At 41.9% G+C, this 16,257-nt stretch overlaps 3 protein-coding genes and 1 long non-coding RNA gene across 6 annotated transcripts; 3 read left to right on the forward strand and 1 right to left on the reverse strand.

The window, feature by feature from the left end:
* The first annotated feature begins 79 nt into the window (after window positions 1-79).
* On the forward strand, window positions 80-4,071 carry cox7a2l (cytochrome c oxidase subunit 7A2 like). The gene is made up of 3 exons (XM_040175913.2): window positions 80-329; window positions 2,889-3,023; window positions 3,746-4,071. Exons 1-3 carry the CDS (start codon window positions 258-260, stop codon window positions 3,887-3,889), a joined length of 351 nt encoding a protein of 116 aa, XP_040031847.2. The 5' UTR covers window positions 80-257; the 3' UTR covers window positions 3,890-4,071.
* Window positions 4,072-7,162: 3,091 nt separating this feature from the next.
* On the reverse strand, window positions 7,163-10,586 carry pigf (phosphatidylinositol glycan anchor biosynthesis, class F). Of its 3 annotated transcripts, none has more exons than XM_078103362.1 (6): window positions 9,930-10,487; window positions 9,394-9,485; window positions 8,969-9,085; window positions 8,740-8,848; window positions 7,802-7,949; window positions 7,163-7,296 (listed from the first exon to the last, which is right to left on the reverse strand). In XM_078103362.1, exons 1-5 carry the CDS (start codon window positions 10,155-10,157, stop codon window positions 7,836-7,838), a joined length of 660 nt encoding a protein of 219 aa, XP_077959488.1. In that variant the 5' UTR covers window positions 10,158-10,487; the 3' UTR covers window positions 7,163-7,296; window positions 7,802-7,835. The 3 variants fall into 3 exon arrangements, with proteins under 3 accessions (XP_077959488.1, XP_040031845.1, XP_040031844.1); XM_040175911.2 differs by lacking the exon at window positions 7,163-7,296 and adding an exon at window positions 7,580-7,716 and having other exon boundaries at window positions 7,826-7,949; window positions 9,930-10,586; XM_040175910.2 differs by lacking the exon at window positions 7,163-7,296 and adding an exon at window positions 7,580-7,716.
* Window positions 10,587-11,117: 531 nt separating this feature from the next.
* LOC120823143 (uncharacterized) lies at window positions 11,118-11,658 on the forward strand. Its single transcript, XR_005712800.2, has 2 exons — window positions 11,118-11,250; window positions 11,514-11,658. It is a non-coding gene; the product is annotated as an uncharacterized LOC120823143 (long non-coding RNA).
* Window positions 11,659-13,543: 1,885 nt separating this feature from the next.
* cript (cysteine-rich PDZ-binding protein) lies at window positions 13,544-15,719 on the forward strand. Its single transcript, XM_040175915.2, has 5 exons — window positions 13,544-13,794; window positions 14,004-14,069; window positions 14,414-14,468; window positions 14,600-14,703; window positions 15,260-15,719. The coding sequence occupies exons 1-5, from the start codon at window positions 13,779-13,781 to the stop codon at window positions 15,322-15,324; spliced, it is 306 nt and encodes a 101-aa protein (XP_040031849.1). The 5' UTR covers window positions 13,544-13,778; the 3' UTR covers window positions 15,325-15,719.
* The last annotated feature ends 538 nt before the right edge of the window (window positions 15,720-16,257 follow it).

Consider the following 16,257-nt stretch of genomic DNA (forward strand, 5'->3'; position numbering starts at 1 on the left):
TTTACATTTACAAAACGTTGCAGTCTATCATTTGCATATAGTGGAGTATAAGTGCAAATGTGGTTTAAAGGAGTATTTTAGTGTAGTTTAGAAAACGTTTCCATTCATCCGCTACCAACGCGCCTTTAGAATTTTAAACGGGCAGCGTCAAGCCAACTGGCTGTGACGTCACTTTCCCTCGACGGTTGCGACAGGAAGACCTTTTACCGTGTGATTTTTTGTTGTGGACGAAACCTTTCCTGTCCTTCAGTACGAAAATGTACTACAAATTCAGCGGTTTTACCCAGAAACTGACGGGGTCCGCTCCGGCGGCCGCCTACAGCCCTCAGGTAAGACAAGGCGCGGTGTATCATCGAGAGACCGATTCGGTAACCGTCGATGATGACCTTCATAGATCAGTGTGTCGGATAACTAGCTGTTGCCTTTACTGTGACGTTAGCTCATAGCAGAACGGTTAAAGGCATTCCAAGGTCTCAAATGCAATCGACTAAATGCACAACACGTGTATTGATTCCCAGACGTGATGTGGTTTCCTTGATGTGGTATACCCGCAGATTACTGGTTAATAAGTAGTTTCCTGTCGTATTTCACGCAGGTTGGCGTTTAATGTTACTGAAAATGTAATTCAGCGTACGATATATGTCGCGTCAGGAAGTTGGTAGCTTATGTTAAAGTAAGCTAACGTTGGAAAATCACAAACACGCGTAGCCATTTTTCTGAAAATGCAATTCCCCTTTTCGCCTTATCCCAGAACCATTATTTGACCTTTTATTTTGAAAGGTTATGGGAATCCGGCCCTCGTCAGGCTTTAAACGACATCTGCCAGATGTGACCTTTATTATCACTTATGTTACCTCCACCACACCCGCCTATTGTTCTTCTATGTCTGACTGCCTTCAAGCTCTCGTGTGCCACAATATGGAAGTCACATATTCAAAATGTAACTTTTTTTGGGTTGGAAGAAAAATGATCCCGAAACGCGAAGAAAAATGATCCCGAAACACAAATATTGTTATAGCTAGAATCTTTCTAAAGGCCTTTACCAAAGTACATCCTTGAGATAATACCACGGGGTCGTCGTGGCGCAGGGGTTAGAAAAGGTGTGCTGGGAAGCACAAGGTTGGAGGTTCGATTCCAGGCTGCCCCATGTTCCATGTTGAAGTGTCCCTGAGCAAGACACTTAACCCCGAATTGCTCCCTGGGCAAAATCTGAAAAAAAGCCATGGGTGTAATGTAAGTCGCTTTGGATAAAAGCATCTGCTAAATGACCTGTAATGTAATTTAGATTTTACTTGAGTATTTCCCATTCATGCTTTATGCTTTTCATCAACTACATTCATTTGTAAGGTATGAGCTGGGTGTGGATTCGCCTCTATCAACTGACAAAGTCGGTCTTGTGACCTTAACTTAAGTCTACTTTTCCAGGGTCTCCTCCCATTTGGTAGCTCAATAGAGGCAGATGTAGAAAGGATGTTGGTCTATCAAAATGTTACAGAATAAATGATCAACATTCACACTTTGGGTTATGTGCAGTTTCCAATATCTAGTGAGTGACTCTCACCACAAAAGGCAAAAAATGTCAAGCTCTTTTCCAGTTTGCTTAATATTACTCAGCATCTTGAAAAACGCAGTGCACATCCCTGTGTAGAAACAACACGTGATACTCATACAACTCCAATGGAATCATATCTGTATTTCTGGTTTAATTTATAGAAATGATTTCGTGCTGTAAACACTTTTGGATAAACATTTTTCCTAAACAGCGTGTAGAAGGAATCGATTTAACTGCAGCCGCACTCGGTCTACTTCGACAACACAATGGCTTTGCCCATCATTTTCAAAACCCGCAGTAGGTCTTCCTCCGAATGAGAGAGTATTAAAAGATATTAAGTACTTCATTAAAATCCCATTTCACCATCAACCGCATTCATTTATCACTTACATTGAATTTAAAAGATGTCTTGGTGGAAAATGACCACACGTTCATTTATTGTTTACTGGTGTGAAGTAAGAACAGTATGTCGGGCTGACAATAAATTATAATTTGTTCTAATGTTGAACTTTTTAAGGTGCTCCTTAATAATGACCTCAACGGGTACAAGTTGAGTCATACATTGTTAGATGACCTGAATCGTTTTTGGGGTCGCTGTCGGTTGGAACAGGTTCTCTACAGCAGCCTGCTGCTTAACATACTACAAGTTAGATTCAGAGGGCACATTTCAAGCATTTCCGCAATGATAAAACAAAAGGTGTGTTGTATTGTTGTTTTTTCCACGTTAGATTTAGGCAGCAGCTCAGTGATCCTACAAAAAGTATGAGGATTCTTGACTTTTATGGGTCTTTTATTCAATTTATTTCTGTTAATAAATCTGAAACAAAACACAGAACTCCGATACATTAGATTGAGAATAGTTTACACTTTGCAAGGTAATGTAATTATTTCCATTACCCATTGCTGATAAACGCCCTAAATTTGCCTTGGAACGACAGAAAAGGCTGTGTAGGAGCCATTCGTGATATCTGTGTGCAACAGTGTACTGGGAGCCAATCTCAGGTTGGCCACAGGTGGCAGTGTGTATAATTGTGACAGGGAGTCTACATAAAGGGGCACCAGTGCAATTGACACAGGGTAATGATGCATGGGTGACGGGGAGATCGCACGGTTTTAACGCTACCAGCGCAGCGCAGCGCAGCGAGCTCACAAAACAAACGTAAATGCAGTTGTGTTTCATAAAGTATAAAACTAATAAACGGGACTCTGTGTGAGCGAGTGAGGAAGAGGATCTTCTCCCGCACCCTGCCGATTGGCTCAGGAAAATCTGTCACCACAGGCCGCTTTCGTCGATGTCTACAAATGACGAATAATGAATAATTTCTTTTTGGTTTAGGGGCTTAGGCCAGGTGTGCCAGCAGAGTCCCCCGCCATGGTGTTTGCCACACCCACCAAGGTGGTGTCGGAGGCGGGGTCCACGGCGGAGTACTTGGGAGCAAACCGGGTTCCTGAGCTGCAGAGAATTTTCCAGGTAGTGACAACCTCTCCAGATATGCATAAAGAACATAGCAGACCAAGATGGAAGTCTGACAGATTATTACGCTCAAGTGAGCGGCTCAATTAATCAGTCAAAGCCTCGGGATTTCTTTAATTTAAGCGATGCCTGGTATTTATTTTCCTCTGTTCTTAATGCCCCCCTGCATCAGTATTCATCACATGCTAGTCAGTGGGGGAGTAAGTGAAGTTGGTCACAGCAATCACTCCAAACTAATGGAAACCACAGTAATGAGCACTGCAATTTAGCCAGTCGCAAGCACTTATTTTTTGTTGTTAAACCAGTACTCCAGATAGACCATTCCTGAGCAAATAATGCATAAAATATAACAATTTTAATATTTACTTGTATTTAAATGTGAACATTATATGCATTTGTAATAAATATTAATCATTTTAGGTTTTTCAGTCCTAATTTTCATGGACAATTTTTCATTTTGTTCAAGTAGAAAAAACATCACAGATCATTATTTGACTGTACTGTCTTATGAAGGAAAAAGCGATGTAAAGCTACAGGGAAGAAAAAAATCTGTTTTAGGCCTTTCTGCCACGGCAAATTACCACGAGTACCCTGCACTCCCTGTTACACTTTCATTAGCGGATTATTTCCTTTTTGTTTACCTGCTCCAATTTTCCCTTGCCGCCCCCCCCCCCCCCCCCCCCCCCCCCCCCCTCCCTCCTCCAATTTCATCTTCACAGGCGCCAGACGGCATCCCCATTCATTTGAAGCGCGGAGTCCCCGACAGGCTACTGTACCGCACCACCATGGCTCTCACTATAGGAGGCGCGCTCTACTGTCTGGTGGCTCTTTACTTTGCAGCCCAGCCCAACAACAATAAGTGAACAACGGCAAACCCCCGGGATCATTCTGTTCTCAAACCTGACATTCCCAGCCTCCGTCTGCCCTCGCCATGCCATCTCTTGGGACTCGCTGTTATGACATCACACTCAACAATAAGAACAATAACGTCCCGTCTCCTTTGTAAATCAGATGTCTAACTTAATAAACAGGGAAAGAAAGGTAATACGTGCTTGTGTATCCTGTTTTTCTCAAAGATGATGTCACTGAAAGAAAGAAACCAGGAGATGCATACAGGCTTCATGTATGGAACTCATATGGGTAGAGAGCTGTTCTTGAGCATGTGTGAGAGAACGAGAAAGCATGGAGATCTTCGCTGCTGCTCACTTGGCTCAAGCGTGGTCTCATGCAGTATTTACATGTGTGGGCTTGGCTGTGATGTAAGATGCTTCTGGACGAGTTCGGAGGGAGGTTGTTTCAGACAGACATGTTGGCGGCCCCACATCAAGCTCCTGAAACACTGATAATCTCAGTCTTCCCTCCCGCCTTTGTGTATTTTGTTGAATTTAGAAGGAATTTGATTGTCTTCATCTGTTAAAAAATGTCATGATCAAGAAATAATCCATTTATTTTTAAGTATAGTTTGCATTATTAATCTGAATTAAAAAAAAATATATATATATATAGACTTGTTAGTGTTAAGTAACTAGAAAATGGTAACCATCTGCACATCAGCAGGCTGACCGGTGCACAGGAAAATAATATGGGTCAAAAATATAAAACATGATATATAGAACAAAAAAGTATGCAAATAAAAATACGAAGCAAAATAATCAAGTTCATATATTTCAAAATTGTACAGCAAATATTCATTTTAACTGCACATTTCTGGGGAGTCCATTTTCCAGGGACTTGCATATTTCTAATTGCCGTGCCAGATCTCATGAAGATCTTCTTTATTAAGATCTTGCACATTCATACGTCAGCAAGAATCCACAGTGGACCTCCCTTTGTCACGGCATCAATACTTCACACCCTGAGGAAAACCATGTGATGGATAATTGATGAGAGCACTGATTTGAAAATGAATAATTTGACCTTCTGTGGTGAAAGATAATTAGTATGGCCTATAAATAAAGACATCATTTGAATGTCTGTGGGGGGAGGTAATCTTTTTGCATTCCATCTGATATCCATAAATGTCAATCTGCTGATAAGCGAAGTCTTAAGGATCAACAGTCCGTAGCATTTGTCCACTGTGGCTGACGCAGGTCCACGCAACATTTAATGGAAGTCCAAATGTGCACAAACGTATTTGAGAAGATTTTCGATCTCTTGTCCCTCTTGCGTCACGACTTCAGGCGCAATGGACGCTTTTGTTGTCTTTCCTCGAACCCACAGGAGAAACCCGATAGCTCTGCAATAACATGTTCTCCATGAGCCCAGCACTCCGATTGTAAACGGGGGTTGGGTTGGGGAGGGGGGGGGGGACCACACAGGAAACCTCACGAAAAATCAGACGAAACACAGGAAGCAACTGGGGTGTGAGGAAGGGGGGTGGATGAGTGTGAGGAAAAGGTTGCTGTGAGGAGGATGGGTGTGACATGTCGGTAGATAATCCCATTTTACATCTATTTGTATTCTCAGCAGTACCAGATGGGTTTTCAATGAAACTTATGGCGTCCTGCAGTCGGAGGACACGTCCATACGGTTTAATGATTTTAGTCCAATTTGTACCGTCCAGAAAATTTCAAATTATGCAAACAATATCTTCAAATGTAAAGCATTTTGGGAGATGTATTAGCAGAGATAGCATTGGGTTTTATTAGTGTATAATAACCTAAATATAAGAATTGTTGCCTTTACATTAGCTCAGAGCGAGCCCTTCGTAACGCCTCATATCTACATAGGGAATGGTTTGGTGTTACTGTTATATTGACAATTAGAACCGTTAAGTGAGGGAAAAAACACACTACAGTAGTCTTGGAAAAAGAGGATTGAGCTGATTGTCAATTTAGCTGCTCGATGCACCCACATTTTATACAGTGTCTCTTTAAGTATAATTATTTGGGCGGATTTTCTAAACTATGCTAAACATTCATAATGGAAAGACTGTGTGGAACATAAAGGAACTACTACACTACAGTGCAGTTTGTTCACAACTTTATATTTGACTACAGCTTTAGGAGACTGAGGTGGTAGGTTAGCTCACCCAGACAGTGGGGATGATTGTACAGAAAATTGAGCACTTCTGAATCAAGATAAGATTTAAAATGTCATCATTTATGTGTAAAAATAAATAAATATATTGCCTCAATAGGGGCATAGATGCAAAAACAAAATGATAAAGTAGAGGCATGCTTATTGTTTTCTTCGCGAGCTGTAAACCCACAGTGATGTAGTAGCTGCGGATCTGGGTGTGGATTCTTTGTGTTCCCTGCAGCCTGAGCGATGTGTTTACAAAGTCACTTGATTCAGTGCTTCCCCCTAAAGATAATTGATTATCCCGGGTTAATTTTGGGTGAAAGACCACAGAGAATATATCACTGTAGAAACATAACAGCTCTGCAACCTTGCAGGAAAGATGGGTTAAGAGTGACAAATCACAAAGCCCTGGTGCAGCAGCACAGCCCGAGAACAAACAATGAATATATAAAGTTCTCTGGGATTGAACGAGAAGAGAATATTTTCGAAAGCAGTGTCTTTTGTGTCGGAGCGAAAAGGCCTTGGCTCGCAGATGAAAGCGCCACTAGTGGGCTTGAGCACACAGACAAAAGCCACTCCAGAACAGATCCCGGTCCTCAAAATAAATCGATTTACGATTTGAGTGGACCAAAAAAAAAAAAAAACAGTATCACTCCAAAAATCACCAGATGTGACATGCCCGGCGTGATGACACACAGCACGAGGTGAAATCAGTCACAGCACACCCTTTGCTCTCCGGGGGCCTCCTCGAGAAGGCGTCGGAAGAAAGACCAGAGAACAAGGATAATGGAGAGAACAGCATGAAGCCCGATGAAAAAGGTGTGCTGATTGGTGTTGTAAGTGCATTTAAAAGGCTTGGAAATCGCTCTCCCTATATAGATTTTTCCAAATGATTTTCTTCCCCGCTCTTTTGTGCCTTCTCCAGGCTATTCCCCTCAGTCTTCCCCTGTCAACTGCCTCGTGCAAGAGGTCAAAGACAGGGTGATTGAACAGCACCGCCTCTGGCGCTGTGACGAAACCGGCACGTAATTACTTCAGTTTTATTGTGTTACAAACAATCTGCCTGCAAACAACCTTCCTCGTTTACTTCACAGTCTGACAATACGATGCAGAAAGATGCAGGATGCTTTATTGGGGTCACCAGGCTGCGAGGGGAGGGCAATAGATGCAGGCAGCACGGAGGGAGGAAAATGAATGCACCTAAAAAGGAAAGTCAATCGATACGGTGGCCCGAGGATGTGAAAAGCTGGAGTAAGAAGGAGAGATGGAGGGTGTTGAAATAGAGTTAGAGCAAGATTTGGGGGGTTTTTAAGGTGTAAAATGACCTCAGTGTGCATGTCAGGATGGAAGTTACCGTCACAACTCTTTCAATAAATGATCACCCGACCATAACACTGATCACTTTGTAAATGGCCGAGGCTCGATTTCTTCTCTTCAGTTAAACCCTCACACGCACACACAAAAACACACGGCCTGTGCAGGCGGTGATCCAACAGCACCACCTACAGGTGTGATCACTCAAAAAGACGGATATTTCCAATCTTTTAATCAAAAAAAGAGTTCCAAAGTATTGCTTCATACAGGTCAAAACTGTTCAGAGAAAATATTCAGCCTCCATGCGTACACCTTGTCAATAACGTCTAGCGTCATTCCAAAATCTTCCTTCCTACAGGCAGCATGAGGAAGGAGAAGTCCCAATAAATATTCAGTACAAAGTTAAAAGGAATACACCAGGAATACGAGAAAAATACCCATGTGGTTGCAAACAAGCGTACATCACGTCCATCACTTGCACTTGTACGTGAGCTGCTTGCGATGGTAGTGGATCCACGCAGGAGCTGCAACCAGGCCCGTCAGGAAGCCGATAGTGGCTCCCAGACTGCAGGAAACGGGCCAGACCTACGAGAAGCAAGACAAGCCAGTCCGATTGTTGCACTGATCGATTACAATCCTTTTTTCTTCTCCGAGCGTGTTTACACTTGTAATGTTTCATTCAAAAGGGGAACTTCTTAAAGGAAAAGGACAGCGGCGTTGTCCCGCAGAGTTATGCTCCAATTACCACAGACTCTTATATGCATTTTCCTTCGGTCTATTTGCGGAGAACTCCCTTTTGCAATTATAATTTTAATCTTTTTGTTATTTAATAATACATTTTTTTAAAAGCTCAATTCCAGACTCATGGAGATTGTATTTAATACAGTTTAATGAAACAGAGGTTTGTTACCAAGTTTCCCCTTTACACAGAAGACAGGCTCACTGCCTTGTTAACTCATCGTGAAACACATTTCATTCAAACCTGGACAGAAAATAAATTAAACTCGGCAGACACGTATATCATCAACCAACTCTGGTTTGGTTTAAATAAATCCATAATTTACCAAGCAAACTTTCCAGAGGACAGTTCGCACAAAGCAGCCTTAAATAAAAGTTTTTGGGGCATCCATTAAGACAGTGATGAATGGTGCCTCGTCGCGAACAGGTGGTCTTCATCACTCTGAAATAAGTGATTCTCTTTGTTTTTTCTATCTTTGCCGTATGTAAAGAGTCTTTGGGTACATAGAAAAGCGGTAAATACAATTAAAGTATTATAATTATTATTATATAGTTTCCACTTGCATGATGCCCAGTATTAAGATAAAGATCCAACAGAACTCATTCTTTTCATGGGAGTCTTTTAATGTGTACTGACCTGCCAAGGCCTGTCCCAGTCCAGTGGTATGGGAAAGGCTCCTACCCAGGCTCCCACCAAAGTGCAGGCCACTGTTATCTGCAGACAGGTGTCCCACACAGACATCGCTCTAGAGAGGGAAAGCAACAAAAAGTTATATATATATATATATATATATATTCAATCTATAGACTCGAGATAAGCACAAACCACATTCCACAGAGAGAGAAAGAGGGGGATTTGGGCCTACCCGTGCCGGCTGAATACTCGTATCCAGGCCTGGACGTTTGGGCCGAGGACACAGAGACACCTCAGTGTGGTTAAAGAGGTCAGCAGCACAGCGAGGGAGAATGTCTCCAAGGCAGATCTGAAACACAAAGTAGGAGACATTGTATTGCTGAAGGGAGATTTAGAGCAAAAAACAGAACTTGTGTTGATGCAACAAATAGGTGTGAATTAATGCTTAATGCATACAAAATAGACAGACAAGAATGACCATCTGCAAATATGTACCATGTCTTTAAAGTAATTTAACGGACAGTGTGCGAATACTTAAAATGCACACAAACTTTTTCCCCCCCGCAACCATTATTGGGTTGGTTTGTGTGGGTGATGCATTTCAAGTTGCATTACCTACTTTCAGCGGTTTTTACACGAGCATCAGCGGATACTCACTCAATCAGCGGAGCTCCATAGAGAACAACCACAGCGTGGAAGAACAGGCACGACAGGAAGAAGTACACACAGGAACGAAACAGCCGAGACAGCTGCAGAGAGAAAGTGAGCAAAGCAAAACGTTAAAGGGAGATGAAATCCTGGAAGATATGTGCACGTAATCTAAAAGTTCTGAAATAAAAGCTAGAGACTTTGCTTCCGTGGAATAATGTTTATTACACCTTAAATTGTTGCTGCCTTGCATCCACGTTAACGTACACAAAACTGTTTTTCCTTTATGTTCCATGTTAAGCGCTTTTTAAACAGCCTTGTTGTTGTTGTTTTTTAAAGATACCTTATAAATTAACTTGTCTTGTGATCCTTTGGAGAAGGCCTGACACCTAGATTTTGGGAACTCCTGAAATAAACACCTGTGTTTAAGTAATACCAACTACACCAGCTACAAAATAAAAACAATCCTTACACATTAATGCATTCAAGTTCTTAATGGAATCAGTCACCACGGTCAGTATTTTTTACTTTGCCAGTATTACTACCTTGTACCCCAGCGTGTGCTTCTTGGTGGGCGGCGAGATGCCGAGCAGCCAGAAGGCGGCGACGCTGACCGCGGCGACCGCACCGGACACCGCGTAGAGCCACGGCAGGTGCGTGCCGTACACCGAGAAGCCGCGCACGAGCGCCGCGGGGACGACGGTCGCCATGAACACAGAGGCGGCGATGATGGCGTGAGTGGACGCCATGGCTCTGATTTCATGGTCCCACATGGTGGAAAGCGGCGAGGCTCGGGGCAAAAGGAGACCAAGACGAGAGAGGGAGTTTTAAATGAAATACTTTAAAAGGTTAATCCAGCAACCGATGCTCAGAGGAGGTTTAATCCATGGCTGAGTTTTCCCCGGCTTCCGTAAACATGGCGTAACAAAGGCTTCCGCTTGGACTTCACAATAAAAGTCTAGTGGTGAGTGTCACTCACTGAGTGACGCAAAAGGCACGCTTATCTCAGGTATGAAAATAAATAAATAAAATAAAACAAAACAATACAACATATTACTATTGTATTTAAATGATAGCATACGTCTTTGCTTTTAAGGCCAGCCAAGAGACGCCCATTTAAAATTGCTCCCTCAAATGGTTCAATTATATTTGTGAAAAATATGACCTTGAATGTAACCCCTGCAAGAGTGAGTCACCTTCAGTCGTGTTTTAATTTGAAGAAACCATAGAAGCAAACAGGAAGTATATTTTTGTAGGTTACCTAGAGTCGTTAAATAAATGGTTGAATAAATATTTGGTTAAAAGGTCAAAAACATTACCCCTTAGCGTAAGAAAAATACAACCGTGAGAGAATGCAAAAGTGATTAAATATGTACTTGTGATGCCACGGGGATTTATTGGGTCTGCCTTGGCGCAACACAATATTTTATTACTGAGATTGGGATTTAAATGAAAATAAAAGGCCAAATATTGGTACCATTCACTGAGGTTTGTAGGATAAATAGTAGGTTATGTTGATCGTTTTGAGTTTTACATTACATTACATGTCATTTAGCTGACGCCTTTATCCAAAGCGACTTACAGCAAGTGCAATTCTGAGAGAGGGCTAGCGCAAATTGTGGCACCGGCAACTCGCTGAGGCACTTCCTGTTGCAGGTTGCGGTGCCGCGGCGAATCGTGGCAGCTGCCTCGAGTTTACGGCAACTGCCTCGCCTGTTGCCTCGGCTGAGTGAGGTACCTCGAATTCAGGGGCCGGTTCATCGGTCGAGAGAGGTACCTCCAGCGGTACCTCGAGTTAAGGGAGTCTTGCCACGACCTAACGGAGGCATGCAACGACAAAAGGGAGCGGTGCATCGGCTGATAGAGGTAGCGGGAGTTTAAGGGAGAGGTGCCACGGCTGTTAACGTAGCGGGAGTTTAAGGGAGAGGTGCCACGGCTGTTAAGGGAGCCGGAGTTTAAGGGAGAGGTGCCACGGCTGTTAACGTAGCGGGAGTTTAAGGGAGAGGTGCCACGGCTGTTAAGGGAGCCGGAGTTTAAGGGAGAGGTGCCACGGCTGTTAACGTAGCGGGAGTTTAAGGGAGAGGTGCCACGGCTGTTAACGTAGCGTTGCTAACCTCTGCTTTACACAGCTTCCTGTTTGACGTGAGCTGACAGCTGTCTGGTGCGCTCTCCCTCGGCCTGGACCTCGTTCTCTGCTCACTGGGCTTCACCGTTGCCGGCCAAACGCCCGTATTCTTCTGTTTGTGTTTGTGTTCATTAAAACACTTTACGTTCCCTTGCGTTTGGGTGGTCGCTTCTTCACAAGCACAACAGATATAGTCAAAAGGAAATAAATATAATTTAAAAAATTTCATTTTTCCTTTTACGGAACATCCATCATGAAGGTACTGTCTGTTGCCTGATCATGAAACAATATAGAATAAGGTTAATACTTTAATCCAGCAGCTTTTGTGCAATCACTGGATATCTAAAAACAGTCATGCACACAATCTAGCTCAGGCAAATTCTTTTGTCAACAATTGTAGTCAACATTAATTTAAATGAAAATACTGGTAACTCCTATTATATACCGACATTCAATTTTAGACACGTCTTGATGGCACCCACCCAGTGTTATTGTTTGTTCATATAAATCACATACCCATTGATTAGTTCTCAAAGTAGAGATTGTAACCAGGGCGGCAAGTGATCTTAGTCCATATTCGCTTAGCTGCACTAAAATGGGAAGCCGTTGTATCACTTACTGGCTTTTTATTACTAAAACAATAGATAGATAGATAGATACTTTATTGATCCCTCAAGAGGGAAATGTTGGTATCACAGCAGCATGTACAGGGAAGAAAATAGAATATAAAGATAAAAATAATGTCACATTATTTACAATATAATAAGATAGAAATATTCAATTATTAAATTAAATTAAATAAACTCAAACAAAAGAATAACCTTCCAAAAGAGACAATAATAATAATTTGTAAAAGAGGAAAGAGCAGCAACATCACAGCAGTACAGGGTTATTATTGTCATTATTTAGCATGGGATGATTTATTGTGTTATTGCACTGGGCAGGAATAATAATAATAGTTAATAATAACTCTGATGTTACTAGATGTTACTGGTTACTGTTAAGGTAAAGAACTCCATCACCCAGCATTCCCTAGTCAGTGCTGAGGGACATGCGCAGTGCGGAGCGCGACAGACCCCGGGTAGCATTACAGCGGACTGTGCTAGTTGACATTAAAAGTTCATGAAACGTATTTCACGCCTCGCCTGCTTCTTATAAGATTAAGCAAGTTACAACAATAACTACCAACACTAGTACTTTTAAAGGCAGTATTGTATTATCACATATTGGCAAATTATAAAACAAACATATAACATATTTGGGAAATAAAACGGCAACTGTCTGGCGCAAAGTCGAGGCAGCTGTCGTAAAAACGGCAACCGTCGAGGCACCACTGCGGCAAAGTCGCGGTAGCTGTCGTGAAGCCGCGTCAATTGCCTCGAAGTCGTGGCAAGTGTCTCGACTTCGTGGCAAGTGTCTCGAAGTCGTGGCAAGTGTCTCGACTTCGTGGCAACTGCCTCGTGAAATCGTGGCAAGTGCCGCAGTGTCGAGGCAGTTGCCACGATTCACCGCGGCACCGCAACCTGCAACAGGAAGTGCCTCGGCGGGTTGCCAGTGCCACGAATTGCGCTAGCTCTTACTGGCAATTCTTATGCATGAGAATACAGACCCAGAAGAACACAAGTGCAGTTTCATCAAATAAGACGATTTACAACGAGCCATAATGGGGTTTTCTCCCTACTCCATCTCGAAGTACTTATATTTATTTTATATTGCAAGAGATCATTTGTTTTATTGACAGTTTTCTGTTCATGCCGCGTTTACCATTATGTGTTGCTGACAGTATCCACGTTCTTAATCTTTTGACTCTTAAAAAGAGACATTCTGTAGATTTACTCATTGTATCTACCAATAATAATAATGTAATGTTTTAACGTATAAAACCTAAATAGTTGATCGTGTATTACAGACGGTTAATTCGTGAGTAACTGTATTGTTAGAGCACTTTGAAAGGCCCCTCGTCGAGTTTCTGTCTGTCTTGTGACGCGGCGCTAAATACTTGACGTCATTGCTTAACCTTATCCAATAGTCTCTGCCTCAACCCAATATGAAGGGCGGGACGTTTTACTGGGTTTTCTGTGACGGACGGCAGTATCGGCCAATGCAATTTCAGAATGTTTCAGTTTTGACCAATCAATGTGCGTCAAGTACGAAAGACGACGAAACGACCGGAAGTTTACAAACATTGACCTAGCCAGCTAAAATCCACCTAACATTTTTATCTGAGCAACCGCTGAAAAACATCTGTTTACAAATAACGGACAAGAAAATGGTTTGTGAAAAGTGTACGTATCGAATTGTTAAGGTATTGTCTACATCTAAATCTAACCTATCTTGTGCTATTAGGGAAGTCGTGAGTTATTTCGTAAGCTAACTTGCTAGCTAACTGTTGTCGTTGCTGTCCCCCCCGTTGTTTTGGTCTGTAAACACTAACTAACCCTGCCCGTTAGACATGTTATTGTCTCTACAAATTGCGTGTCACTCATTATTTCAGGCGAGAAGAAGCTTGGTAAAGTCATCACACCTGACACTTGGAAGGATGGCGCACGTAATACAACAGGTAAATTGAGCACTCAAATTCCAAGAAAATGTTTTTTGGGACTATGCGTGCTGCGGCTTATAGTGCGCGACCACATTCAGATAAAGCCCCTCTCCCGAAAACCGTACGCTCTCTGGTGAGATCACCTTCAGGCTTTAGGATATTAATTGTTTCATCGTTTTCGCTATAAATTGCAAGATCGTCCCCTGAAACATTCCCATGCGATTTTCCAGAGCCTATTGTGACATTCAAAAGAATGAATTTTAATCGACAAATCCACAACAACTTTCCCCCAAGTTAGGAACATCTGACTTGATAATGATTGTGTTATTTCATTAAGTTCCTTCTGCTTCTTTCCGTTTCAGAGGGTGGTGGCCGTAAGCTAAATGAAAACAAGATGCTGACCTCAAAAAAAGCAAGGTGAGGGTTTGTTAATGTCTGAATGCCCCATACAAATATTTTTTATTTACTCATTTATTGTGGTAATTTATTTCCTGCCACCGGCATGAATAAAACACTAGTTAAGCTACTGTATTATATCTCCCTCTCAGGTTTGACCCGTACAGCAAGACAGGCTTTGCTACTTGCAGAATCTGCAAGAGCTCAGTTCATCAGTCTGGATCACACTACTGTCAGGGCTGTGCATACAAGAAAGGTATAAACTTACTTCCCCTGGACTTCATACTGAACAAAAAAGAAGAAAAACTGAGTTGGCAATTTATTCACAGATGAAACTAAATCTATGTGGCAACATATATAGTCCAAACAAGGCTGTCATCACCGAGGGTATAGCTCTCCCATAGAAATGTCTTCACTACAGTAGTAGTTTACAGAATTTAACATATCTATATCGGGTCGAGTAACAAACATCACTTTCACTAGTTGGAACACCTAAATAGCAAAAAAAGACCATCATGTCTTTATGTAGCTATATAGATAGTTTTGGGTTCTTCTGGACAGGTTCCAACTTTGCAAAATTATATTATGTTATTATTGTATTTGCAGCTATTCTGCACTAACCCCTCATGACCAAAATGCATTTTCACAAGAAATACAATCAGGTTGAGGTTAAGAAGCAAAATCTAGTAAATTGTCCTTTCCATGCTGCGTAATTTGTGTAGTAGAGCGCTGACCCCTGATGTTGCTTTTCCCTCGAAACTAACTTTTTTTTTAAAACGCTTTTCTTTCTATCCTTATTTTATACTCCGTAGGAATCTGTGCTATGTGTGGAAGGAAAGTTTTGGACACCAAAAACTACAAACAGACATCAGTGTGACAGCGTGACCATCGGTGAACAGTTCTACGAGTGAATAACTGATGTGACAACGAGATGGAAGTTTATTCTCGTCATCATTCCGCTGTAGCTCTTTTGCGTTCTTTTTCCCACCTTTTGTGAAAGAGAGAGATTTGCAGCTGGCTATGCCCTCTTATTACAGAATATCATCAAATGCAACTGGAATTATTACAGTAGCCATATACAGGGAAGCGCTGTTGGATCCAAATACACAACCAGTCACCACCTGTTTCACAAGTTCCGGCTTCTAGTTTTCTTTGTATATTTAAAATCAACCGCTTGCGGTGTGATTCTTTGCTCTTATAAAGGGTTGTTTTCTGTATGTATTATATCAAGTCCTGCATTTTTTTAAACTGAATTAAACCATTCAATATGAAGCGCGTGTGACAGGATACTCTTTTGCCTCTGCATGACGCCATAACTGTTATAATTTAGCCTCTTACGCACAACATACTCAGATTTGTCCTGTACGCTCGTAGTAATTGGTTTACTCTTACATAACTGTATTTGCAAACAGCACACTGTGCTGTCAGGTGTAACGCCCCCCCCCCCCCCTCCCCCCCAACCATTCATATCACAGATAAAGATCATGGTTCACAGGTTGTCTGGGGACAGACTCCTCCTTTCATGTTAAAGGCCTTGCTCTGCCTTTACCCATATGTGCACACACTTGTTTTTATTTCCCATTATAGATTTATGTTGTACCGATGCATACATTGGTCTCCAGCTAATATGTAATTTACTGTAGGTCATGTTAGGATGTAGCGAATTACTGTATAACCTTGCAAAGGAAATTATTAGTAAGTGGTTTTCTTTGGTTAAATGTGACTTCAACTACAACCAGTTATATAATCATAAAGGTCCTCTAGTCTGCTTTATGATTTATGATTATATAACTGGTTGTTGTTGTCACTG

Source organism: Gasterosteus aculeatus, chromosome 5, assembly GCF_964276395.1.
Source record: "Gasterosteus aculeatus chromosome 5, fGasAcu3.hap1.1, whole genome shotgun sequence".
Taxonomy (NCBI): domain Eukaryota; kingdom Metazoa; phylum Chordata; class Actinopteri; order Perciformes; family Gasterosteidae; genus Gasterosteus; species Gasterosteus aculeatus.

Bases quoted from the DNA above. Each gene is read 5' to 3' on its own strand.
- cox7a2l (XM_040175913.2), top strand. From the start codon at position 258: ATGTACTACAAATTCAGCGGTTTTACCCAGAAACTGACGGGGTCCGCT. The intron at 330-2,888 runs GTAAGACAAGGC...TTTTTGGTTTAG, and splicing joins CGGCCGCCTACAGCCCTCAG to GGGCTTAGGCCAGGTGTGCC. The intron at 3,024-3,745 runs GTAGTGACAACC...TCATCTTCACAG, and splicing joins AGCTGCAGAGAATTTTCCAG to GCGCCAGACGGCATCCCCAT.
- pigf (XM_078103362.1), bottom strand. From the start codon at position 10,157: ATGTGGGACCATGAAATCAGAGCCATGGCGTCCACTCACGCCATCATC. The intron at 8,849-8,968 runs GTAGGCCCAAAT...TTCCCTCTCTAG, and splicing joins CGAGTATTCAGCCGGCACGG to AGCGATGTCTGTGTGGGACA. The intron at 7,950-8,739 runs GTCAGTACACAT...TGCTTCTCGTAG, and splicing joins ACTGGGACAGGCCTTGGCAG to GTCTGGCCCGTTTCCTGCAG.
- cript (XM_040175915.2), top strand. The intron at 14,469-14,599 runs GTGAGGGTTTGT...TCTCCCTCTCAG, and splicing joins CTGACCTCAAAAAAAGCAAG to GTTTGACCCGTACAGCAAGA. The intron at 14,704-15,259 runs GTATAAACTTAC...TATACTCCGTAG, and splicing joins GGGCTGTGCATACAAGAAAG to GAATCTGTGCTATGTGTGGA.